We start from the raw sequence: 18,798 nt of genomic DNA, 5'->3' as shown, positions 1-18,798 counted from the left end.
GTATTCCATCCATCCAGGTGCCGCGAAGATGTATCAGTATTTGAGGCAGCACTACTGGTGGAGAAGGATGAAAAAAGAAATAGTAGGGTATGTGGCTCGGTATCTCAACTGTCAGCAGGTAAAGTACGAGCATCAGAGACCGGATGGCGTACTTCGGCGGATGATTATTTCGGAGTGGAAGTGGGAGAGAGTTACTATGGATTTTGTGAGTGGTCTTCCTCGGACTTTGAAGAAGTTTGATTCGATTTGGGTCATTGTGGACAGGCTGACCAAGTCCGCGCACTTCATTCCAGTATGTACTACCTATTCTTCGGAGCGGCTGGCAGGGATCATTATTCGGGAGATTGTCCGATTGCATGGGGTTCCAGTGTCTGTTATCTCAGATAGGGGTACTCAGTTTACTTCGCAGTTTTGGAGAGCCGTTCAGAGAGAGTTGGGTACTCAGGTAGAGTTGAGCACAACGTTTCATCCTCAGACGGACGGACAATCCGAGCGCACCATTCAGATACTGGAGGACATGTTGCGCGCCTGTGTTATTAATTTCGGAGGTTCTTGGGATGAGTTTCTGCTGCCTACAACTACAGCTATCAGTCCAGCATTCAGATGGCACCATATGAGGCCTTGTATGGGAGACGGTGTAGATCTCCGATTGGTTGGTTAGAGCCTGGCGAGGGTAGGATGTTGGGAACAGACTTGGTTCAGGATGCCTTAGAGAAAGTGAAGGTGATTCAGGAAAGACTTCATACGGCTCAGTCACGTCAGAAGAGTTATGCGGACCGGAAGGTTCGAGATGTATCCTACATGATTGGTGAGAAGGTCTTGCTGAAGGTTTCGCCCATGAAGGGTGTTATGAGGTTTGGGAAGAAAGTCAAGTTGAGTCCTCGGTACATTGGGCCTTTTGAGGTGCTTCGGAGGATTGGGGAGGTGGCTTATGAGCTTGCTTTGCCACCCAGCCTGTCGAGTGTGCATCCGGTATTCCATGTTTCTATGCTCCGGAAGTATGTTAGGGACCCGTCTCATGTTTTAGACTTCAGCATGGTCCAGTTGGATGATGATTTGACCTACGATGTGGAGCCAGTGGCTATTTTGGGTCAACAGGTTCGGAGATTGAGATCAAAGGATATCGTTTCGGTGAAGGTGCAGTGGAGAGGTCGGCCCGTGGAGGAGGCTACTTGGGAGACCGAGCGGGAGATGCGGAGCATATATCCTCACATGTTTGAGGCTCCAGGTATGTTTCTTGACCCGCTCGAGGACGAGCGTTTATTTTAGTTGGGGAGGATGTGATGACCCAGCCCGTCGTCACGTGAGTTACTGCCCCGTTTCCCCCATTTTATGCTTCTTCATGTTTTGTTATCGGTATTCGGTGTGTTAGAGTTAGATCGGATTGGTTTTGATAGGAAATGAAACACTTAGTCTCTTTAAGAGAGGCTTGTTTTGGGAAAAGTCAACCGGATGTCGACTATTGAGTTAGAGGGCTCGGATGTGATTTCCGGTGATTTGGTTAGCTTCGAGGTTGACATGTGGCTTAGGAGTGTGATTAGAATTGATTTTGGAGGTCCGGAGTGGAATTAGGCTTGAATTGGCGAAGTTAGTATTTTGGCAAAATCCGATTGGTAGGTGAGATTTTCATACGGGGGTTGGAATGGAATTCCTAGAGTTGCAGTAGCTTCGTTAGATGATTTTGGATGTGTGTGCAAAAATTCAGATCATTCGGAAGTGTTTTGGTCGGGTTTTTGATCAAATGCGTATTTCGGAAGTTTTTAAGAAACTTAGGCTTGAATCCGATGTAATTTGATGGTTTTGGTGTTGTTTGTGGTGTTTTGGTGATTGGAACAAGTTTGAATGATGTTTTAGGATGGGTTGACACTTTTGGTTGAGGTCCCGGGGGCCTCGGGGTGATTTCGGATGGTCAAACGGACCAATTCTAACCTTTGGAAGTTGCAGATTTTTCAGCTGAAGTGTTGCAGACATTTGTTCTATGCGATCGCAGGAGTGCGATTGCGATCGCATAGAAGCATTTTTGAGGGGTTGTTTGGTTTTTCAATGCGATCGCATAGGGAGGCATGCGATCGCACAGTGTAAAGTTAATCCGGGATTTTCGTGGAAATTTGTTCAATGCGATCGCAGGAGCAGGTGTGCAATCGCATAGGCTAAGGTCATTGTGCTATGCGATCACAGAGTATATGATGTGATCGCATAGGGTTAATTCTGGAGCTGCAGATTTTGGTCTATGCGATCGCAGGGGCTTGAATGCGATCGCATAGAGTTAGCTACAGTGATCCGGGCAGAATGTTAAAAACATTTCATCCGCGAACCCAAACCCTTTTCCTCCATTTTTGAACATCCTTGAGAGCTTTTGGACGAGGATTAAAGAGGGTTTCGATTGGGATTGATTGGAGGTGAGTCTTATGACCTAAAAACATCATTTAATTGTAGATTCAACATCTAAATTCATGGAAATTTGATTAAAAAGAGAAGGATTAAGGCTTGACTTTTGAGATAGAAATGTGGGGTTTGAGGGAGCATTTGAGCTCGGATTTTGGTAAATTTGATATGTATAGACTCGTGGCGAGATAAGGAATCCGGTGATGCAAATTTTCTGATTTTTCGAGAAGTGGGCCCGGGGCTCGGGTTTTGCCAACTTCGTGATTTTCGATATTTTTCGAGTCTTTTCGATTGGGTTGTATTCCCTTAGCATATTGTAACGTATTACTTGTGGTTTTGACCAGATTCGACGCTCGAGGAGGTTGATTTGCGAGGCAAGGGAGTAGCGAGCTAGGATTTCGGCCTGCTTGAGGTGAGTAATGGTTATAAATGATGTTCTGAGGGTTTGAAACCCCGGATCTGCACAACGTGGTGCTATGTTGAGATGAGACACACGTTGTATGATGAGCGTGGGGTCTGTTACTACTGGGGGTTTGGACTCGGTCCATCCCGTTTGATGACTCTACTGTACTTTTGACTGAGACTTAATTAATATCGTTATATTATGGGCTAGTTGCCATGTTTGGGGCCTTGTGCCGATCTGTAGAACCCTTAGGGGCATTTGTATTGGTTGACCTCACTTTTCTTGTCAAAATCATACCCTCAGTCATGTTCTTAACTGATAAACATGATATGAACCAACTTTAGAAATTGTTAAATCCTAATGAGAGTAACATGTGGGTTGAGAACCCCGCCTTATCTTAGTGTGCCCGAGAGGCCAAGTCTATATTGACTGGGAGGGGTCGAGAACCCATTGTGAGGGTATTTGATATGGTATGGATCGGGCTGCACGCCGCAATAGTATTTTATATGGATCGGATTGCACGCCGCAGTAGTATATTATATGGATCGGACTACACGCCGCAGTAGTATATTATATGGATCGGACTGCACGCCGCAGTAGTACATCATATGGATCGGACTGCACGCCGCAGTAGTACATTATATGGACCGGACTGCACGCCGCAGTAGTACATTATATGGATCGGACTGCACGCCGCAGTAGTATAGCGCTTGGGCTAAAGGAGCCCCTCCGGAGTCTGCACACCCCAGTGAGCGCAATCGACTATTCTTGGATTGGGCTTCACGCCACATCAGTATATATATATATATATATATATGGATCGGTCTGCACGCCGCAGCAGTACAAATATGAATTCGGTTATCGTGAGGAGTAAATGAAATGAATACTGGCTTAAGGTACTTTTAACTGACTTCTTCATTCAGTTGTTGTTTTTGATATTCTCACTGTTTTAATATAGAACTGCGTAGTGTTTTACGAGTTTTCTTTCTGTCAGTCATTATTTATTGCTATTACTCACTGAGTTGGAGTGCTCACTTTACTCCCTGCTCCATGTGTGCAGATACAGGTATCCCGAAGGCATAGTTTGGGCTTTCTGCTGTTGTTTAGCTTATTCCGGAGTCATCGGGGTAGCTGCATGGCGTCCGCAAGACCCGATTTCTCCCCTTATCCTCTTTATTTTCCGCATTCTAGACAACTCTATGTATAGGTTGCTACACAGACTAGTAATAGAGGCTCTTGGCTCGTGACACCAGATCGGTGGGATTTATAGTGATATTTTATGGATTTTTCCGTACTGTTTATCTATTGCTACAGAGTTATAATCATGTTAATTTGGCATTTAATCCTATCAATTGGTAATGAATTCTACTTAAGGAATTGTGAGTGACGAATTGGCCGGGCTTGCCTAGCATCGTGTTGGGCGCCATCACGACCGGGGATTGGGGTCGTGACATTAAGACAACCTTATCACAAATGGATTCAAATGTATATGATGAAGATGATGTGTTGGATATCCCATAAGCATCATGGGCGCTCCCTTGAATAGTTTGTTTTGATTTTTGATTTTTAGTGAATGAGATATAATCTTGTCTTTTACTTTTTTTTTTTTGTGTTTATTGTGATATATTGGAATAGTATAAGAAATTATTAAGTTTTGCTAAATTTTACCAATAAGATATTTTTTAACTTTTAAATATTTATCTTTTTTTTAGGTTAGTACTTAAAAAAAAAATATAAAATCATATTTTTAAAAATAATGGGCAGGTCCATGGGGCCCACGGCCCACATAGGACTAGGGTGAGCCAACCATTATAAGACCCGTCAAAATGGCGAGTAGCCCAGTCTAACCCGTCAATTGCTAAAGCCCACATGAGCAAGGCTGGGCTGGCCCGACTCGGCCTATATTGATAGCTTAAAAGCCAATCCATACACCCTATAAGATATTTATTTAGCTAAGATATTCTACTCTTTCTATTACCCGGAATAGCCAATTACCAACTTCGAAGTATAAACCTCCACGTCATTCTTTTTTTTTTTTCCTCTTCAAAAAAGAAGGACGAATTTTCCCGATTATAAAATACTATTTGATATCCAAATCGAAAGATCCGACTCATCAAGCTGCCACGTGGTAAAATAACATAGGACACCTGGAAATGGACCCTACCCAAAGATATAAAAACAGGACCACAACAACTTCCCTGTGACCCTATCTATTCCCCTTTCTCGTTTCTTCCAAATCTCATCTTATACTTACTTTTTCTCTCTCCTCTTTTTCATACCGCGAAATCCATTTTTTCCCCCAGTTGGTTAGTTGTCTTTTTTGTCTTCCTGATTTGAATCCTTGATATTGCAAAAACCCTAGTTCATAAATATTTCCTCTTTTTTTTAAAAAAAAAAATAATCAAATTATGCGTTTAGTTTTCAGATCTATATTTAAATAACTGTATTTTTTGCAAATGTTTTGTGTTGATCCGCAGATCTCTCAAAGTAGTTTATTTGGATATCCAGATTTTGAATTTTGAGTTTTGAGTTTTGAGCTGTGGAGGTAGGTTAATTTCATCTAATAATTCAAATTGAAGGAGGTTTTCTTTGAATTGGTTAGAAATTTCAAGGTTTTGCTTATAAGGACCTTTTAGTTTTCATTTTTGGCGGTTAAGTACCTTTTATTTCTTGTGAAGTTTCCAATTCAGTGCTGTTCTTGGAGTTGTGACAAGTTCTTGTTAGTGTTGGATTGGATTGCTGTTGTGGTTAATTTGAAATTTCCAATTTCTTATAAATTTTGCGGTAATGAGTGATGGAATGATGGAAATAGAGAAGCCCGTAAATGTTGATTCAAAGTGTGACAAACAATGGTTTGTAGATGCCAGTACTGAACAGGAGGAGCCATGTGTCGAGAAGCTTAATTTTAAAACTTTAGATGGTGTAGAATTAGATTGTTGTGCCACGAATCATGCCACTAATTGTGCAACCGAAACTGTAGATGGTGTAGGAGTAGAATGTTGTGCCACGAATCGTGCACCCGAAACTGTAGATGGTATAGGAGTAGAAGGTTGTGCCACGAATCGTGCACCTGAAACTGAAGATGATGTAGAATTAGAAGGTTGTGCCGCGTTTCGTGCACCTGGAACTTTAAACACGGAGGAATCAGAGTTAGGTGAGAAGCAGGCAAACAAATTGAATAATTGTGATGTCCAGCCCTATGTAAGGATTGATGTGAAGGAAGCTTCGAATGATGAGATGCTTTCTGAAGTTTCAAATCCAAATTTGTCTCCAAGAGAGAACACGTCAAGTTTCCAGACTATCAGTAATCAAGGGATGGATTTATTGAGTAATAATCAAGGTTGTTCTGGAGAGATTACATCTTTTTCATCAGGGAATTCAAGTGCGGATGAGAGTGTCGGTGAAGAAGAGCATAATCAAATTGATGTATCTGAGGCAGTTGCGAAATCCTCTGTGGTACTTGAAATTCCAAAGGAATTTAGCACAACTGGTGTCAGGAAGATTACATTTAAGTTTAGCAAAAGAAAGGAGGATTATGGTAATGCATATGCTTCAGCTGCTCTGCCTGTGACTGATCGGGTTGATGATGGATTTGGTGAAGCACATGCATGGTATCCTTCTGATGATATGACTCACCGTATTTCAAGCACAAATGGAGCATTTTATCAACATGGAGATCCTTTTTTATGTCCTCCAAACATGGAATTAAAAATGTCTAAGAAGGTCATTTCTGATGCTTACCCGACAAATGTCAAGAAGCTTCTATCGACGGGTATTTTGGAAGGAGCAAGGGTGAACTACATTTCAACTTCTGGGAAGGTAATTTGTGGGTTTCTCTGTTTATACTCGTAATTTACTGGTCTTTACGTAAGCCTGAAGCACTTCTATGAATGATTGTCAGATGGAGCTTCCTGGAATCATAAAGGATTACGGATACTTGTGTGGTTGTTCATTCTGCAATTTCTCTAAAGTAAGTTTCCTGTCTAAAGTAAAAGCTATCTGTGTGCATGTTAATGAACATACTGAACAGATTGTTGTCTCAGCAGGTTCTCAGTGCTTACGAATTTGAAGTGCATGCTGGGGGCAAGACTAGACACCCAAACAATCATATTTATTTGGAGAATGGAAAACCTATTTACAGGATAATTCAAGAGTTGAAGACTGCACCACTTAGCAGACTAGAAGAAGTTGTAAGAGACGTGGCTGGTTCTTCTATTAATGAGCAATATTTTGAGGCTTGGAAAGGTGGTTAAATGTTGATATCTCAGTTGATTTATTTATGTTATTCATTTCTGAGACAGTCTCATATTTGACATGACAGGAATAAGTATTTAAAAAGAGATTCTCATGCTTTCCATGCTCTAATTTATGCTGTCGTTTGTTGTGGATGGTAACAGGGAGAAGGGTTGGGGGAATAAAATCACCATATTACTGCTTATTCATCATAGACATCCATTCTAGATGATGTTCATTTCAATAAACAATCGAGCTTAGACTGTAGAAAATAAATAACTTGACCAGTTTAAGTATTTCCACAAGACAATTTTTTTCTCCGCATCTAGAATCAGTGGCACGCTTGATTTACTCGTTATTTTCGAAATTACTTTTTATTTATCCACTATAAGCATAGATTACTAAATTTTAAAGTAAGATGTTGATTTTAAGCACTTTCTCTGGCAAAGTTAAAAGAAAAAGGAGAGTAGAGAGTAGTGTACAGAGCAATGAAGTTTACAAATTTAACACAAGGGTTTTTAAGTTCCTTGTGGGAAATAAGGGCAAATTTGCGTTGAGATATTGAGGAAATTTCAAGGTAGTTATTCTAGGGTATTGGGGCTTTGTTAATACAAATATGGATAATAGTATCCTTGATTATGATATAAGTACTGTCCAAACCAGTGGATGCAGATGGGGCAAATAATAGTGCAAGTAGGAGGAACGAACATAGAGTATCAATTCTTGTCAGTTGTGTGATGATTCATAATATCCTTTTCTATTTTTGCAGCAAAACTCCTGCAGTGCTATGAGGTGGCTAGTGCTGACCAATATTCTTATGGAAAGGCTTCAGGAATTTATCACTCTAAGCTAAGGTACATTTTAAAGTGTTTTACGTACTTTATCTGAAGTATTTTGATCTTGTCTTTGCTCCTCCACCCTGATTTACTTTCTTATCACTCTTCTTTGGTTTAATTTTGGGTTGGGGTGAACAAGAGAAAGGAGACAAAAGTCTAGCTTATCCTGTTGAATAGGTATCCAATATGTGCTGTATTTATCACTTTTTTTTTCTTGAACAGCTGTAATGTGATTTAAAACTTGAAAAGTCTTGCAGTTTTGTAGTGTTCCTTATTTGACATTACCAGTTGACTTGATTTAGCTGTGTCCACTTCTCCTCTATGTTTTTTTCCTTTTCCAATCACATGAACGATGTGACCTCGACAATTGTTATCTTCAAGGAAATGAGTTGTTGATTCCTGACCAGGCATTTTAGCAACTGAATGGAATGTTTTGTCTATAGCTGGTGTTGATGGAATGTGCAATTGAAGGTTCTTTGTCATATGATTCTAGGATGATGTTGTCTTGGTGTTACTGTAACACAGTTCTTATTAGAATTTAGCTTAAAGGGTGATTTTGCTCGAGTGTAAGTGCTGTATGCTGTTGACTGAAATAAGTTGTATACAGTCTAGATACTTTGGACTGCTCATTTATTAGCTATTAGTACGTCGAATGCTGATAAGTTACATTCACTTATATAATTTTATTGAAGATAGATACTGAATAGGTTTTGGAATAACACCACATAAATATTACCTCAAATATTTAAGAGCTAAAAATGGTTGAATGTTGGAAACTTGTAAAGGTCAAATTCTGCTTCTTCAAGACTCCGCCTACAGGATTTGAACCTTATGAGTTCCCATCATTTGGGCAATAGTGATATTTTCAGCAAGTAAAAAAGTTTTTTAGTTCGGCTGGTCTGTTTTTAAAAGAAAAAGAGAAACAAAAAAGTGCCTCCAGGTGTTGTTTTGTGAAAACAAAAAAAGTGAAGTTAAAAAGTGTACAATGGGATTCGAACCCTCGCCAGTTATTCAGGAATAGCTTAAGCTGGTTCTTACTTTTTCTGCTGAACCAACAACTGATTTTACTTCTGGGTTCCAAGCTAAAAAGTGTTAAACGTTTAATAGATTTCTCAATACAAATACAGGGTTCGTAACTGGGTTGCCGGGAACCCATACCCAATACTATAGATCCGCCCTTGGTTTCAAAAGTCCTTTGCTGGGGAAACCACAAAGATCTAGCTTTTCATCAGTCGTGCATGTTAGGATTGGTATACCCATTGTTAAAGGAAGATCTAATCAACCCAACCGATTCAAATGTGCATCTTGGATCGAGTAGGCCTCCTTTAGATGCATTATAGAGTACCAAATTCACTTTAATAATCTCAGTTTACAAGTAATATTATTTCATCTTAGTGGGTCAATTTTTGTGTTATCTAAAGCCTTAAAATAATCTCATGAATAGTGAACAGATCAATCAGTGTGTGGTCCGCCAATTGCCTCTGATTTGGAATTAGCTATGCCTATATTATGGTTGGCACAGTGTAAATATTGACTTTGGCGTCTATTGTACAATAGCTCATGGCATCTTGATATCCAAAAAACTTAAAAGTTGAATACGTCAAGAAAACTTACTAAACCAGGCCACTTTAAGCAACATTGTTCTTTCCCTTTATAATATGACCCAATTTGCTGCTCTTCTGAAGCGCATTTTCTTTTTCCTCATTTACTGGTGGAGATTGGTGGAAGAGTTTAGAATTGCTTAAGTTAGATCCAGGCCTCCAGCATGGACCTGTAAGCTTGGTCCCATTTGGAGTTTATCTACTTGTAGTTTGAGGGTTTTGTGTATTAAATGATATTGTGTGGTTTTGGGTGTTGGATTGGCTGAAACTTTTCATACTCATTTTTTTATAACTCTGCACTATACTATGGATTTGCTGAAACTTTTCATACTCATTTTCTTTGTAATTCTGCACTATACGATGGTGGACTTGTGATTGCAGTTCGGTGATGGAAGATGGCCTTATTTCTGCTTCCTACTCCTATATTGACAACTTCCCTCCAAATCCATTTAGCTATATGGAGACAGCAGAGGCATGGAAGCATGTGGCTAAAAAGTTAGTCATTACTTATTTACTTTATCTATTTCGTGCAACTGGTCATTCTTTAAGTAAATGCATATTCCTATGCTGTTGCTAATGGTGCAGTTATTTTTCCAGGCCAAGGTGCAATTTTTCCAGCTCAACAGTAGAGCCAAAAAGACCTGCTGAAGGTTGCACAAGAAAAAGGTATGCTTTCTCTTATTAATCTTTTAAAGGATTTCTTCTTTTTGGCTCAGCATTTATCATCAATCTTTTTAATATACATAGGGATAATGACTTGCACCGATCATTATTCATGCCAAATGGACTTCCAGATGGAACTGATTTGGCATATTATTCTAAGGGGAAGGTCAGATTCATTTCTATCTTAACTCTTAATATTGTCATTTATTGTTCATTGGTTTCTGTAATTTTTATTATGTGTTCGGGGCCTTCCATTTGGCAGCAGTTGCCATAATTGTGATTTATGTCTGAGCTTTTAAAATCTTTCTGCAGAAAGTTCTGGGGGGCTACAAGCTGGGAAATGGCATAGTCTGCAGCTGCTGTGATACTGAGGTAAATTTTATAACATACACACACTCACACTTGTAATAATATAAAGCCCAAACATATACATATAAAATATATGTATATTTATGTATATTTGTGTATTATGTATATAAAATTCAGAACTGCTGCTTACTACTACGCATCTTTTCTCTTTCTAAACAGATAAGTCCGTCCCAGTTTGAGGCTCATGCTGGATGTGCAGCTAAACGTCAGCCGTAAGTAGTTCTCAAAGACTATTATTTGCATAATATGAAAAAAAGGGATTCTGATATGAATATTTATATCCATGACCAGTTACCGTCACATCTACACTTCCAATGGACTTACCCTACACGATATAGCATTAATGCTGGCAAATGGTCAAAGTATTGCCACCAATAACAGTGATGATATGTGTACAATATGCGGCGATGGGGGAGAACTGATTTGCTGTGAAGGGTGTCCTCGGGCTTTCCATGCAGGTGCTTCTTTTGGCCCAAATGTTTAACAAAGTTTTTATTCTTGTCTTTCTGCAGTGTACTGGTTGGTAAACTGATAGATCTGTACATGGTTTGCTCTGTATAGTATCTTAAAATCACAATTTAGTGCTCCTTCTATTTATTTGAATATAAACGAAGTCCATGTTACAAGGAATTTTCTTCACCGGATCGATACTAACTTGCCTACTCCTGCTCCTACCGGATCCAAGAGGGCCGATGCCCGCTAAGCTAAACTGTATGATTTTTTGTTTTCTGAAGGGGAGCTCTTTCAATTTCTCTGCCTAATAACCTCACTTGTGTTTATAAGTTTTGCTCATACAAAACCTATATGTTTGCAGCTTGTTTAGGTGTACAGTGTACCCCAACCAGTGGTTGGCTCTGTTCATATTGTAGAGACAATTTTGTACCTGGTAGGAAAACTGCAGGAGATGCAGGACCAATTATGATACGGTTGACAAGAGTGGTTAAAGCTCCGGAGTCTGAAGGTGGTGGGTGCGTTGTTTGCAGGTTTGTCACAGTTGCAGTCCTTCAGAAAGCTCTTAAAAATTATGTAGCCCTAGTTTCCATTTATGTAATTTTTTTTAATTAAGTATCAAGTATTAAATCTTTTCTAATGAATAAAATTAGTTTACCTTGTTTGAAATATCTTCCTGCTGAGAAATTTTTAATAAATTTAGGTCTTCACACAAGTCGGTAGTACATATTTTAATGCACTACTAGTCCAGTGTGATAAAGCTGGTCAAACCACAATGGGGTTGGCTCATCTTTTCTCTTTCTTCTACAGCAAGAACCAACAGTATTCTTCTCAAGATGTGGTTCATTCCCCTGAATATGTGCATGTGTAGGTCTCATTGCAGTCTGCATTTAGGTGTTCTGTAGCACTTCAAGAATGAAATTAATATAATGACTATTCGTCATTAGATTTTATGCACCTTGTAAAAATGGTCATATGTGGCAATACTGTCATTGAATGTTAGCATACATCAGATTTGGTTCTAGCAGATGGAGTAACCGTTTTTATGATTCATTATTATGAGTAGCTTGAAATAGTTTGGGTAGTGTTAGAAATTGAAGGTGTTATCTTGCTGTGTATGGGAATATAATTCTGCTGTGAGATATGCGCTTAAAGTATGGATTTTATTTTATTTCTTGTCCACTTTATGAAATATTATCTGTTGACTTGGTTGTCACATATTGTCGGGTTTGCTTGTGCTCAAAAACTTGAAATGGGTGCAAACAAGTGGAGATAAGTATACCGTTCAACTCATTTTCCACCATATATTTCTAGGACCCCGGACTTTAGCGTTGCCAAATTTGACGATCGGACAGTTATGCTCTGTGACCAGGTATGCCTTATTTGCCATATTCGGATGTTTTACCGCTATCTTTAACCTTGCCCTTCCTATCCCGTTTCTTATGGTTCCATCTCCCACAGTATCCAATTTCTTTTTTTTTTTTTTTGTGTGCGCATATGCAGTGTGAGAAAGAATACCATGTTGGGTGTTTGCGGGAAAGTGGGCTGTGTGATCTGAAAGTGAGTAGTTTCTTTCTTGTGTTGGCTAACTGTGATTATGTTGTCCATTACCCACAAGTGCTTTTCAAAAATATTGTCAGGAACTCCCAAAAGATAAATGGTTTTGTTGCAATGACTGCAATAAAGTTTATGCGGTACTTCAGAATTGTGTTCTGAAGGGAGCTGAGGTCATTCCAGCACCTGCAGCAACTGCAGTAACTAAGAAGCATGTCCAGAAATGTTTAATGGATACAGCTACAAATGACATTCAGTGGCGAATCTTAAGTGGGAAGAGTCGCTACCCGGAGCATCTACCTCTTCTTTCCAGAGCAGCAACAATCTTTAGGGTAAGTTTTTTATTGTTAGGATTAAGCACCAGTTGGAATCATTTTTTGACATCTCAGAGCATAAAGAGGACACTGAATAAATCTCTGAATTTATGGGGATTGCACATTACTGTATTACAATTGGACATTTATGTTTTAAAATTTATGGTAAAGTTAATTTTGCATGGCACGGAAGCTATGAGTGTGAAAGTTGAGTTCTGTTTTGCCACCTGAGTCATTCAAATTGCAAAGACATTTCTATCACATTTCTCAGACTCCAAAATATAGAACTGTGAGGCCAGTATTTTCTCTAGAATTATCTATAAATCTGCAGAAGTTCTGTTCCTTTGGTCAGTCCTCTGTTATCATTGATAACTGAACCGTACTTAGACTCACTCCGCAAGACGCAAGTAGTCTTGTGAATCACCATGTTTCTTGAGCTCAAGAAACCTTGACAGAATGGCCATTCTGATCAGCAACGACATAGTTAGAAACAAGCAGATCCTTTTAATTACTGCATCATTGATACTTGATTCTACTTATCAATTCCTCTTTAAAAAGGATAATTGAATCTTAATGGATTAGGAACAGCAGATTGATGTGAACGGGTGTAATGAGGAGAATTTCCATATGCACTTGTCCCACTTATTCTTTAGTTGAATATTTAAAACTTATCCTTGTATTATGTGTCAAACTTTTCCTAATTCAAGTTCCTTGCCTTATTTTAATTGTCATCTTTGTCTTTTTTTGCAGGAGTGCTTTGATCCTATTGTTGCCAAATCTGGACGAGATCTTATACCTGTTATGGTTTATGGGTGAGCATTCCTTCGCTTGCAATCCTAGTGTTACACACAAGTTACTTTATCAAAAGTATAACACACAGGTTATTCTTAGAGACTCGATGTTTTTGTTTTCTTGTCTTTGAACTGTATTGAAGGAGAGCCTTGGAGCAACAATAGAGTTGTCTTCATGTGACCTATAGGTCACGGGTTCGATCTGTGGAAGCAACCACTAATCCTTAGGGTGCGGCCCTTCCCCCAACCCTGCGCGAATGCGGGATGCTTTGTGCACCGTGCTATCCTTCTAGGAACTGTATTTGAAAATTTGAGAGACAGTCCTTCTCGTGTTTGATCTTTCAGTAGCCTCCTTTAGGATAACACTCTTGAACTTTTCTTTAGTCACTGGGTATTTGGTTTAAGTATTCTCATTTGCATCCTAGATTCTTTGGTTCTGTATAATCATCTTGTCTTAGGCATTTATCATTATAGTATAGATGCTTTACCGTAAGAAGAGCTTACTGCATAAAGACATAATATTTTGCAGTATTTGCATGTGATTAAGTTTAAAGTATTCTAGACTTTCCAAGATTGGTTTCTACTGTCTATAACCCCCCCCCCCCAAAGGAGTTGAAATGACTAATTGGTTCTAGTATAATAGATATTTGTACCTGAAGTATGTGGGCAAAGTTCCTAAGTAGATCGCTATTTCAGCGTATTAGCAACTTAAATGTACAATTCTTTTGGCAGAATAATTTGTCGTTCATGAATAATGAAGATAGTTAAGTTCCAACTTAGTTTAATCCAGTAGTCTGAAACTTACGTCAAAGAAGTTGCAATCAGTATTCGTCAAATTATTTCCTTGGATCTTTTGTGCTTTTACCTTTTGCTGTTAGAACTCGAGAGCTTGCTGTATTTTGAATTGCAGACATTTTGGCTTTTCTAATTTCTATATTTCTGCTCATGTAGGCGAAACATCTCGGGTCAGGAATTTGGGGGAATGTATTGCATCGTTTTGACTGTAAAGTAAGTAACTGATTTTCAAGTTATTTTTCTGGTTTCATGATAAAACTAATACATGCCTGCTCAAGTGCATTTATAGTTGGTTCGGGAGTTCTATACATACACACAGAGTATTCTGCTTTGCTGAGTTACTAATCACGTGTCTAAATGGCCACAGGTCTGTAGTTGTATCAGCTGGTCTTCTCAGGATTTTCGGGCAAGAGGTTGCTGAACTACCTTTGGTGGCTACAAGTAGAGAAAACCAAGGGAAAGTAAGCTTTGTTTGACTTTACTCCTTTGCTATGCTCAATTTGTGGTTTCACGCTTATTGATTCTGAAATTCTTGTGAAACTCAAGCTGATGATTCTCGTTTTTCTTCTTTTGTAGGGTTATTTCCAGGCGTTATTTGCATGTATTGAGATGCTATTATCTTCCATGCATGTTAAAAACCTGGTTCTGCCTGCTGCTGAGGAGGCGGAATCCATCTGGACAAATAAACTGGGGTTCAAAAAGATGACTGATGAACGAGTGAGTGGATCTTAACATTCTTATTGAAATCATTTGTTTTTACTTTGTTTATCTGATACGTCCTTTGTGTAATGGGATGATAGCAATTAATAGCTAGAGGAATGGAGTCGATACTGGAAAAAGAGAGAGAATAGATTCAAGCTGTAAAATGTTCAAGGCCACTGGAAACTAGTGAATATTTAAAGTCAGGTTATACACTCATGCCAATATCTCATCAGCAATTTAAGAACAAGAGCAATTGGAAGCTGTTGAATGTTTGTAATTGCAAGCTGTTGAATGTTTTATAGTTAGGATGTTTAGGCTGCGTTAAAGTAAAAATGTAGAAATATTTGGTGTGGGAATAGAGTATTGGTGGGAATACTAGCACGCATAGCTTTAAAAGTCTTGCCTTCCATCTTTCTTCCTGTTGACCCCTCTTCGTGAGTTGAATTTTCTTTTCAATAGAATCGTAAACCTTACTGATCAAACCATGGTCAGGACTCAGATTGGGTAGTGGAAGGCATTAGTTAGAGTAATTTCAACTCCTATATTTTGTTGCTTCCTTTGCCTGTCATGGACAGGGGACGAATTTTGAGTTTGGTTACTTTCTGTTACTATTTATCAAGAACGTTCTTGTGTCTATCGAAATAATGTCTGATGTACTCCCTAGCTCTACTACCCTTCCTATTTTTCCCATTTAGTTAAAAACAAATACTGAGTCCTTTTAAACTGTTTTAACAGTATCTGAAGTATTCAAGGGACTTCCAGTTGACGGTATTCAAGGGGACATCAATGTTGGAGAAGGAGGTGCAGCAGACAGCTTATGAATTGTAATTCATCTTTGTGGAGAATGTGCAACAAGGAGCTAGAATTGCTACATATCTTGCACGCACTCTCATTCAGGAGGGAGACCTCTGTTCTACTCAATGATCTGAAATGGAAGTGAAAATAGAGAAAGAGGTGCTTCTCATTGCAGATCGATCTTTTCTTTAATATCTAGAACATGCAAAATGCACCTATGCTGATGAGTTTTGAGTTTCAAGGCGATTAAATAGTAGACAATGCAAGGTGTTTGGAGGCACATCAAGTTGCTGGCGGACCTTGTAGCGATCATTCTTAGATGCAAGGACAAGTGCATTTCGTATTCGTTATTTACCACTATGTTTTCATAAGGTAGTCATTGCTTTTATAGATTAGTTTTCAGCTGATGTATAAAGAGCAGCTGAGGAACTGCTCGTCGAAAGTCCTCGAGGCATGCTGACCTTTTATCATGCGTGCGTGGGGCAAACGTTGTTTTTACCCCTTTCTTTTTGCAGTGGTAGTTTTCTTTTGTACATTTCCAGTGCATACAGAGAAATTTTGCTAGAAAGTGGCCAACTCAAATGTAGGATATATCTTATACGGGACCCTATGTTTTTCCTTGATGTGATGCAATGTTTGAATATATGTAATGATTGGGTTACGAAATTATCTGCTCTCTCCACCTCCCTACAACGCAGAAAAAAGAGGAAGTCGACGTCACTTTTAGCGTTTTGCTGGTTAGTGGAGCCATGAAACTATTTTCTCATCTTTGGTGAGTTTTGTTACTCTGTTATTTTGTATTTTAGAACTGACAATTGGTAAGTTATTTAAAAAAAAATATATATATTAATAATAATATTATCAAATTAGAATTCTTTTATGAAATTTTTGCATACTAGATATTAATAATAATTTATAAGTTTCATTAGAGCAACTTATAAGAAATAAAAATTTAAAATAGTCCTTAGGACAATATTTTTTGTTAATTAAATATTAGAAAATATTTGTTTAATTATTCTTTGACTAAAATTGTTGTAGTCAGAGGATTCGGTTGAGATGGGTTGCATCAGGGATCAACAATCAGCCCGTTTTTGTTTTCCCCGGCGATGGATTCTTTGACGCACCACATCAAAGAGGAGATGTCTTGATGCTTGTTATTTGCGGATGACATAGTCCTGATTGATGAGACGCAAGGTGGCGTTAACGAAAGGCTGGAGGTCTGGAGACATACTTTAGAGTTTAAGGGTTTCAAGTTGAGTAGGACCAAGACAGAATACTTGGAGTGCAAGTTCAGTGGTGTTACCCAGGAGGCGGACGGGGATGTGAGACTCGATACGCAAGTCATTCCCAAGAGAGAGAGAGTTTCAAATATCTGGGATCTATAATTCAGATGAATGGGGAGATAGATGAGGATGTTACCCATTGTATCGGAGCAGGATGGATGAAGTGGAGGCTCGCTTTCGATGTCTTGTGTGATAAGAATGTGTCGTTGAAACTTAAGGGTAAGTTCAAAAATTATTGTAGTCAGAGGATTCAGTTGAGATGAGGTTGCATCAGGGATCAACAATCAGCCCGTTTTTGTTTTCCCCGGCGATGGATTCTTTGACGCACCACATCAAAGAGGAGGTGTCTTGATGCTTGTTATTTGCGGATGACATAGTCCTGATTGATAAGACGCAAGGTGGCGTTAACGAAAGGCTGGAGGTCTGGAGACATACTTTAGAGTCTAAGGGTTTCAAGTTGAGTAGGACCAAGACAGAATACTTGGAGTGCAAGTTCAGTGGTGTTACCCAGGAGGCGGACGAGGATGTGAGACTCGATACGCAAGTCATTCCCAAGAGAGAGAGAGAGTTTCAAATATCTGGGATCTATAATTCAGATGAATGGGGAGATAGATGAGGATGTTACCCACCGTATCGGAGCAGGATGGATGAAGTGGAGGCTCGCTTTCGATGTCTTGTGTGATAAGAATGTGCCGTTGAAACTTAAGGGTAAGTTCTACAAGGTAGTGGTCAGACTTATGTTGTATGGGGCAGAGTGTTGGCAGTCAAAAAGTCTCATGTCCAGCATATGAAAGTAGCGGAAAGGAGGATGTTGAGATGGATGTGTGGGCATACTAGATTGGATAGAATTAAGGATGAAGTTATTCGGGATAAGGTGGGAGTGGCCCCTGTGGAGTCAAAGATGCGTGAGGCAATGTTGAGATGGTTTGGGCATGTTAAGAGGAGAAACACAGATGCCCCAGTCAGGATATCTGAGAGGTTGGCCTTGGGAGGTGAGAGGAGGGGTAGAGGTAGACCTAAGAAGTCTTGGGGTGAAGTGACCAGGCAGGACATGGCGCAGCTTGAGCTGAACGAGGACATGACCTTAGATAGAAGAGTGTGGAGGTGGAAGATTAGGGTGGAAGGTTAGTAGGTAGTCGAGTGTTTCCCTTTGTCTTCCCTAGTTCGATAGTATTAATGCTAGTATAGTACCCGTTTTTCCTTAGTTTGCTATAGCCGCGTGCCTTGTTCTATTACTACTTACCTTCGGTAATTCCGTAGTTTGCTAGCATGATTTCGTCATATTCTCGTGTGCTGCCTTGGACTTATTTGTCTAAATATACTATCTTGATATTACTTGTTATCAGTACTATTTTGCTATTCTTTGTTGTTATTTCCGATTTAGTTTTCTAACTGTTTGTCTTGCTATCACTTGCTATCAGGGATTCATTCACCTTCTTTAGCCGAGGGTCATTCGAAAACAGTCTCCCTCCCTCCCCTTTTAGGGTAGGAGTAAGACTGCGTATATCCTACCTTTCCCAGACCTCACTTGGTGGGATTATACTGGGTAGTTGTTGTTATTGATGTTAGGAGCTGCTATCTTCGCTGACACATATAGTTTCAGTTATTTTTAATGCTGTAATAC

The 18,798-nt window shown here is 39.3% G+C and overlaps 2 protein-coding genes across 5 annotated transcripts; both read left to right on the top strand.

Annotated features, from left to right (window-relative positions):
* Window positions 1-5,002: 5,002 nt before the first annotated feature.
* Window positions 5,003-16,560, top strand: LOC104243304 (uncharacterized). 4 transcript variants are annotated; one of them, XR_715169.2, is made up of 20 exons: window positions 5,003-6,607; window positions 6,690-6,758; window positions 6,832-7,033; window positions 7,791-7,875; window positions 9,840-9,953; window positions 10,056-10,124; window positions 10,206-10,287; window positions 10,434-10,493; window positions 10,650-10,702; window positions 10,782-10,948; window positions 11,305-11,473; window positions 12,255-12,312; window positions 12,444-12,500; window positions 12,581-12,826; window positions 13,559-13,620; window positions 14,551-14,607; window positions 14,762-14,855; window positions 14,971-15,111; window positions 15,195-15,300; window positions 15,832-15,916. XR_715169.2 is itself a non-coding variant. In XM_009798482.2 (20 exons), the coding sequence occupies exons 2-20, from the start codon at window positions 5,576-5,578 to the stop codon at window positions 15,922-15,924; spliced, it is 2,910 nt and encodes a 969-aa protein (XP_009796784.1). In that variant the 5' UTR covers window positions 5,006-5,094; window positions 5,266-5,575; the 3' UTR covers window positions 15,925-16,560. The 4 variants fall into 4 exon arrangements, 3 of the variants coding, with proteins under 3 accessions (XP_009796785.1, XP_009796783.1, XP_009796784.1); XM_009798482.2 differs by lacking the exon at window positions 15,195-15,300 and having other exon boundaries at window positions 5,006-5,094; window positions 5,266-6,607; window positions 15,832-16,560; XM_009798483.2 differs by lacking the exon at window positions 15,195-15,300 and having other exon boundaries at window positions 6,835-7,033; window positions 15,832-16,560.
* Window positions 16,561-17,961: 1,401 nt separating this feature from the next.
* On the top strand, window positions 17,962-18,663 carry LOC138883752 (uncharacterized). The gene is made up of 2 exons (XM_070164461.1): window positions 17,962-18,298; window positions 18,596-18,663. Exons 1-2 carry the CDS (start codon window positions 17,962-17,964, stop codon window positions 18,661-18,663), a joined length of 405 nt encoding a protein of 134 aa, XP_070020562.1.
* The last annotated feature ends 135 nt before the right edge of the window (window positions 18,664-18,798 follow it).

The sequence above is a fragment of the Nicotiana sylvestris genome, chromosome 12 (assembly GCF_000393655.2).
Source record: "Nicotiana sylvestris chromosome 12, ASM39365v2, whole genome shotgun sequence".
NCBI lineage: Eukaryota > Viridiplantae > Streptophyta > Magnoliopsida > Solanales > Solanaceae > Nicotiana > Nicotiana sylvestris.
This window is presented reverse-complemented; position numbering and strand designations above follow the sequence as displayed.